Raw genomic sequence first — 8,079 nt, forward strand, 5'->3', positions numbered from 1 at the left:
GCCCCTTTTAAAGGTGATCTGACACATTAAACCTGGTGTCTAATCAGCCAGCAGTATGGTATAGAGCAGGAGATGCTGAGTGGATAGAGATATTAATAATAGTCTTTATTGGTATTGCGCCAACGTATTCCGCAACGCTTTCAAATTCAGTAGAGCTAGTAATTTATTCATTTAAACTTCTACTCATTTTGGACTTAGGACCACCCAGTGAACTCCTATCAGTGATTGACAGCTCTATACAGTATGCACACTGATAGGGAGAATGCTCTGAATCCCCAATAGTAACGCTAACTGGACTCCTAACTACATTTGTCAGCTACTATGTTTGTCAGTTGAGCACTGATTTTTACCAAGCATAATAATGCTCACTGGTCGGCTGCACATCTCTCCATGAAAAAGGAGCTTTAGTTGTATATAAAGCTTTATCAGGCAGGAATCGCATATAACAAAAAAAAATATGCTCCCTCTGTGATGTCATCTGACCCTAGCAATGTAATTGCAGAGGGCCGGCAGGTTGCCATGGAAACAGGATGCCAGATACAGTCGTCCTGCTTTGCCAGTGCCTATGATCGTGCCTATGAAGTAAAGATGAAAATCCCCCCCAAAAATCGTTGCGTCCTTATGCCCAAACCAAGCCATGTTTTTAGGGGTTAACATCTGTTTGCCAGTTCTTTCTCTTTTAAATAATTAATACATTATGACTAGAGATGAGCGAGCGTACTCGGATAAGCACTACTCGCTCGAGTAATCTGCTTTATCCGAGTATCGCTGTGCTCGGGTCTGAAGATTCGGGTGCCGGCACGGAGCGGGGAGCTGCAGGGGAGAGCGGGGAGGAACGGAGGTAAGATCTTTCTCTCCTTCTCTCCCGCCCGCTCTCCCCTGCTCCCCGCTGCGACTCACCTGTCAGCCGCAGCGGCACCCGAATCTTTAGACCCGAGCACAGCGATACTCGGATAAAGCCAATTACTCGAGCGAGTAGTGCTTATCCGAGTACGCTCGCTCATCTCTAATTATGACATTTTTATCTACTCATTGCACCATTGTTGGAGCAGGATGAGTACAAGCTTGCTGAATAAGATAGTTCTGGTTCTTAAAGCTGGCTTCCTTTGTCACATGTAGAATCAAGCATGCAGTTTTTGATGCAACTTGTTGAGGCAAAGTCAGAAGGGGATTCATAAGAAATGGGAAATATAAAGGAAGGACTTTTACTTCTTCCTGATGAATACACTTCTGGACTTCTCAATTTTTAGCTTTGACTCCATATATTACATCACAAACTACATGTTTGTTTCCAAGTTAATAGAAAAATTATAAATTTGTCTATTTTGTAGGCTTAAAACAAATTACAAAATTTATTTTTAATCCTAACAGGAAATCCCAGTAAGAGCTCGGAGGGAAAAGTCCTGTTATCAGTAAGTTATAAAGTAGAAGATAAAGATATCCTGCAGCACTCTTCAGCAGAAAACCTCATTATCCTTAATGTACATCCAGGACTTCACATTACGGATCTATCATATATTCCTCCTAATCATGAGGAACCGTCCCCTGACCAGTCACAGGTTGTTACCACAAGTGCTGGTCCGGAAGAGGGAAAGAGGTTTCAATGTGGTGAATGTGGGAAACGGTTTACAAAAAACTCCACTCTTTGTACACACAGGAGAATTCACACAGGGGTTAAGCCGTACTCCTGCTCTGAATGTGGGAAATGTTTTAGAAGAAAATCACACCTCGATAGGCATGAGAGAATTCACACAGGAGAGAAACCGTATTCATGTTCTAAATGTGGCAAATGTTTTATAGAGAAATCAACCCTAATTATACATGAGAGAATCCACACAGGGGAGAAACCATTTACATGTTCTGAATGTGGGATATTTTTTAGACATAGATCAAGTCTTGTTGCACATCAGAAAAATCACACAGGAGAGAAGACGTTTTCATGTTCTAACTGTGGAAAATGTTGCATAATTCACACAAGAGAAAAGCCATATTCATGTTCACTCTGTGAAACGCTTTACAGATAAATCGGGTTATGTTAAACATGAGAGAATTCACACATGAGATGAGTTACATTCATGTTCTGAATGTGGGAAATGCTTTAGAGATGAATCCGATCTTCGAAGCATGGGAGAAGTCACACAGGAAAGAAGCCATTTACGTGTGCAGAATGTGAGAACTCACAATTTTGCCTAAGGACACTGTCATGAATAGAAAACGGTGTCTAAACATCGTGCAAAAGCAATTTCTGTTTAGGAAGAATGGGTTGCCATCAGTCAGGATTTGGCTCAGAAGCTGATATTCAGCATGCCTGGGTGAATCGCAGAAGTCTTGAAAAATAAGCGTCAACACTGTAAATACTGAGTTTTTACCTAAACTTGATGTATTTGTCAAAAGTTTAAGCACCTAAGAAATGCTTATGATTGAACGTCAGTAACCACAGAAATATCTGACAAAAGATCTAAAAACACTGAAGCAGCGAACTTTGTGAAAACCAAAATTTGTGAGTGTCAAACCTCTTGGACACAACTGTACATACGTTACCAGAATTAATGACATTTCAGGCTTATTTATTATGTTTGACACATTCCAGTTGACACTTCAGTCGTAGCATCTGAGAGTAGTCTTACTGAAGTCTGGCATTGTGGGAATGAAGTTCTATCAGTGCTGGTGAATCTAGTTAGGCAGGATCTCGACTGGGTCACCCTTCTCTGGGCGGATGCTCTGTGGCTTTTTGTTAGCGTTAAAATGGGTGACTGGGTATGGGGATTAATAGGGTCAGATGTCGGCTAACCTAATCTGAACCAGGAAAAATTCCCCATGACTGGGCCTTCTTTATCCAATACTACAAACAGCACCATTATTGGCATATTTCCCCATCTTAGTTGGGTTAGGCTATTTTATTTCTATGAGTCTCTGAGGGGTATATTTTAATCTAGACTTCTTTTTTTTACATTTACATGGGTTTAGAAATATTTAACCCAACCCCCCTGCAGTTAGTTTTGGTCTTCCTGACCAAGCTCTGTTTCTTAAATCTGACATTTTTCTCTTTATGCAGTAATAATTTTAGTCGCTACATTTTTTTTAAAATCCTAAGAGTCCTTTTATTTATTTTAGACATCAGAAATCTTATAAGAATTTGGGTAATGTTTCTAATTTGGAAGAAAATATCCCAAATCTATTTTTTAAGGGAATCCTTTAATTCTGAAGTGACTTTAAGAAGGCCTATAAATTAGAAAACCACCATAAGTCATTTTATTTTAAAAACTGCACCTCTAAAAGTTTTCAAAACTGCATTTACAAGGTCTGTTAGTTCCACAGGCGTTTCACAGGAACTAAAGCAAAGTGGAAGAAGAATTTAAAAAGTTCTTTTTCTTGCAGATGTGGAACAATATTTTTTTCTGTAACACAGCAGGAGTTGGCCAATAAATCTCAATATTTATTACCCTGAATCCGCAGTTTTCAGAAATATCCCACATGTGACCTTAGTGCGTACCATGACTCAAACACAGGACTCAAAGATGAAGGAGCACTTTGTGGATTATGGGGCATCCCTTTTATTGGGGCCCTTTTCAGGCATCATTTCAAGTTTGCAGAGGCTTTGAGCTGCTGAGAGATAAGAAATCCGCCTCGAAAGACCCCATTTTGGAAACGACACCCCTCTAGGTTATAGTAAAGGTTTTTATTCCATAGAGGTTTTAGAATTGGGCTTTGAAAATAAATGAAAATAAAAAATTAAAAAATTAGGTTTGTCCAAAAATTGTTACATTTTGCAAGGGGCGATAAAAGAAGAATCGCTCCACAATTTGTTACACAATTTCTCCTGAGCACAGAAATACCCCAGATGTGGCCAGAACTGCTGCTTGGATTCACAGCAAGGCTCAGACGGAAAGGAGCGCAGATTTTGCTGGAATAATGTTTGGACACCATGCCGCATTTGCAGAGCCTGTGACGTACCAGCAAAGTGGACACCCCCCCCAAAAGTGACTCCATTCTGGAAACTACACCCTTAAGTGTATTTATCTAGGGAAATAAGAAGTAATAGTTTTGTTTAGGGTCTTACTGGTATGTCAGTTTATAAAGTAGGGATTAGAGATGAGCGAGCATACTCGCTAAGGGTAATTACTCGAGCGAGCATTGCCCTTAGCGAGTACCTGCTCGCTCGGAAGAAAAGATTCACCTGCTGGTGCGGGGGAGCGGTGAGTTGCAGGAGTGAGCAGGGGAGTGCGGGGAGGAGAGAGGGAGAGAGAGATTTCCCCGCCGTTCCCTCCCCGCTCTCCCCTGCCGGCACCCGAATCTTTGCTCCCGAGCAGGCAGGTATTCGCTAAGGGCAATGCTCGCTCGAGTAATTGCCCTTAGCGATTATGCTCGCTCATCTCTAGTAGCGATGTATGTATGCTGTACGGAGTACATCAGGGCTTAATAATTTTTGGGGGGCGGGAGGGAGTAGGAAAACCAATAATTCCGTCATTGTTCTACTGGTTTCATTGTTATTACCTTCAATGTGTGGTATAAATGACATATTAAAGGGAGCCTGTCACATCCCCACAGCAGCATAAACTGAGTTATGGTGCTGTTAAGGGACGTGACAGGGAGCTGGGTGATGTATTTTTTTATACTCGCTCTCGTAATCCAGCGCTGTCATCTGGTGAAGATCGCAGGAAAATGTTACTCTTTCCGGAGTCCCGTGAGTATCTTTTTCCATACAAGCCTATGGGAGACCGCACGCATGGGACTCCAGGCACCAGGTAACAGCGCTGGATTTTGGGAGCATAAAAAATAATTACCCGTCTCCGTGTCATGTTCCCTAATCATAACTTAGTTTATGGGGGTGTGACAGGTTCCGAAACTGCAGACAGCATCTTATAGAGAAGGAGGAACTGAGCAGATTGATTTATAGTTTTAGGACTTTATGCATTTAAACCTCTGCACATTCTGAGCTGAAGAGTCCAATGGGCGGTCCTATCAGTGATTGACAGCTATCTGTGTATGACTGTACCTACAAGAGTATATCAATCTGTTCAGCTCCTCCTACTCCATAACATGATGTCAACAGTTTAGGCACCATGTTCAAACTGACAAGCTGCCTCGTACTTTATTCTGCGGGTCGGTATGATTACGGTGATGCCACATTCATATAGGTGACTTTGTTGTACTGTTTCTCCTTAATAAATTTTCGTTTCCATACTCCGAGAACCTAAGTGTTTTATTTTTCCCATCTATGACGTTTCATTGTTAGCATTTTGGGGTGCGAGCATTTGATCCGATTGCTTTACTTTTTGTTTTTAGGAGCCAAGCTGTTAAAAAAATATATAAAACTCTGTATGGTAAAATCTGATCTGCTTATTCTGCAGGCCATTATAGTTGCACAATATAATTTTTTTCATTTCTTTTTTACTCATTTTGCACAAGAATAATTGTTTATATTTAGACAGTTTCTTTTTTTGACTATTTCATCTAAGGGGTTCTTTTTGCAGGATGAGTTGATGTTTTCATCGGTTCCATTTTGGGCTGTATGTGAATTTTTGATCTCTTTATTTTGTTGTTAGGAGGTATAGTGATGATCAAAAACAGCAATTCTGGCATTGCTTTTTCCTTTACAGCTTTTACCAGGTGGTATAAATATATGCTAATGTAATTCTGTGGGATCGCTGCATAATTATTATTGCTCGTTCTGACCAGCCAGATGACAAAATCACCAGGATTTTCGCAAGATGTAATTGTGTATGACCGAACTGATTTTTGGTGAAATTCGCCGGAAAATCAAATTTACCATAACACTAGCTCTAGAGATTAGTGTGCAACCGAGCAACAACCAGGGTGGCTTAATGATGTAACATTGTGTGTAACGCCAAAAAAAAAGACATATGTCAATCCAATTTAGCCTTTTACCCCCCTAATGTTGATCCAGAGGAAGGCAAAATAAAAAAATCTCAATGAGGTAGAAGCCAATTTTTAAGGGAAAAAAATATTCCTGGGTGCGACTGATCACATATAGGACACTCTTCCTGGTGGAGGAAAGACCCTATACTGCACCCTTAGCCACACAGGTCACCAGGCGCTTAAGCACAACCAACTCCCCCATGCAGCGGTCGTAACCCACTGCAAGACCCCCGATAGCCACACAGCTGACCTGAAGCAGACCCCAAACAGAAAAGCAGGCCCTGAAACCTTAGAGGGACACTTATCATCCGATATACGCAGCCAAACCTGAAAGCCAGAGGGTGCTAAGCCACAAAATTTCTTAAAAGAGGACCTTTGGGACCTCCAGAAGTGAATCATCATGTATGGTCACATTTTATCTCTGAAGACCCCGGGGTGTTACGCCCTATACCTGACAGAACCCCTGTATCCTGTTACTGCCCAACGCTACAGCCTCCGACCTTACCAATATTGCTGAAGTGGCATGAACACTAGCAACTAACATAAACTCTCCAAATACAATGCATCCTGAGTAGACCTGCACACACATTGCAGCCCACGCAAAACTATAAGAAGTAAACCCTGTGACGGGATGCGCACATTCCCTTCAAGAAGAGGAGATGCATCTTCTTAAGGCCCGAGGGCCACTGAGCATTTTCTCTGCTAGTCTGTGATGCCAGATTATGGAAAAATATCTGCGGACGTCCGACGCAAGTAGTACGCCCCGGCCTTCCCGACAGTGTCCCACCCAGCTCGCCTTGGGAAACAAAAGCAACTGAACCATGACGCGATCCAAAGGCAGAAGAGACAAATTTACTTCAAATTCCCTACGAGATCCCCTCGTAGCTAGCCCAGGATCAACATCTTTCGCAAAACTCCATTCTGGACAATAACTTAATATCTCTCCAATCATCTCCAAGTCACAGCCCTACTCATGCATTGACCTTTTGAGCCTCCACAAGCCACCTCAGTGGTGCAAGAAGTATCAAGACTTTTGATGCCAATATTTGATAAGAGACTGGAGATGCTCCATACCTCAATAGAAATGTTCAAAAAAATCACAGATCTGGAGAACAAAGTGAACACCTATGAGATAAAAGTCTCTAATTTGGAACAAACAGTCACCAGATGTCAAGAAAACAAACTTGCGCTGGGAGAAAAACTGGAAGACCTGGAAAACTGAGACTGCAGGAATAATCTGTGTGTTACGTGTGCTGAGACATGTTGTACTACTGTGCTTCCAGCAGCACACGTAACACTATGCTTTGCGGGCATCCCAAAAAACATTGTGGGAAATGACCTCACTGTCCTTTTAACAGAAGAACTCCCCAAGGCCCTTTCATTTGACATCCCTCTTGATGAAACTACCATAGAGCAAACTCACCCCAGATCATCTAATGCAAGTCAACGCCCCAGACAGGTAATTGCAAAATAGCTTAACTGGGCAATAAAAGAAAAAATTCTCAGAAATTACTGTCACCAACCTGTTAGAGGAACAGAGATTTTAGGGTCTTAATATTCTAGGATGTCTCTGACTCAGTCTCCCTAAATTGTAAAGCCTTTTGCCCAATTTTCCGCCATCTCCATGAAAAGGAAATAAAGTTCTAGCTATTGTTTTCTGCTAAACTAAATGTGCAGGATAAACTGCTAACAATTGATCTTTGATGATCCCCACTCAACACACCAACATTTCCGCCTCCAGGAGGATGACCTACCACAATAAACCATCATTTGGAAGATGTGCGTATCTCACATTTTGATACGATATTTATAACTTTGGACTGCAATGTGAACTTGCTTTTCCCTTTCCTCGCTATTTAGGCCTCATACCAGTTTAAAAGTTAACTTATGAATATGTTTCTTTATGTTTTTGTTGATTATATGTTAGCACTAATATGTTTCTCTCTTCTGCTGCTCCATAGATCTAGACTGGTGGCATGCGGGTTCTCTGTCACGCCCCAATTGGCCCTTCCGTCGCTTGTTGGGACAACGGGGATGGGGGGGGGGGTAAGATACACCACAACTGCACAATACACAACCCAAATCACTTATCATGACCACAAATATAGAAGACACACCAGGACAAGAATACTCAACTCCAACTGACATTAATATGATGTCATGGAATGTGTCACGCCTCAACACACCAATCAATTGAAA

General features: G+C 41.7%; 1 protein-coding gene across 1 annotated transcript in view; it reads left to right on the forward strand.

The window, feature by feature from the left end:
• Positions 1-5,184, forward strand: part of LOC136578557 (zinc finger protein 271-like) — a 53,997-nt gene extending 48,813 nt beyond the window's left edge. Inside the window, exon 6 of the mRNA XM_066578692.1 lies at positions 1,598-5,184. Within this exon, the coding sequence (XP_066434789.1) occupies positions 1,598-2,024 (427 nt within the window). The 3' untranslated portion in view covers positions 2,025-5,184. The remainder of the gene's footprint in view (positions 1-1,597) is intronic.
• The last annotated feature ends 2,895 nt before the right edge of the window (positions 5,185-8,079 follow it).

The sequence above is a fragment of the Eleutherodactylus coqui genome, chromosome 9 (assembly GCF_035609145.1).
Source record: "Eleutherodactylus coqui strain aEleCoq1 chromosome 9, aEleCoq1.hap1, whole genome shotgun sequence".
In the NCBI taxonomy this organism is placed as follows: Eukaryota; Metazoa; Chordata; class Amphibia; order Anura; family Eleutherodactylidae; genus Eleutherodactylus; species Eleutherodactylus coqui.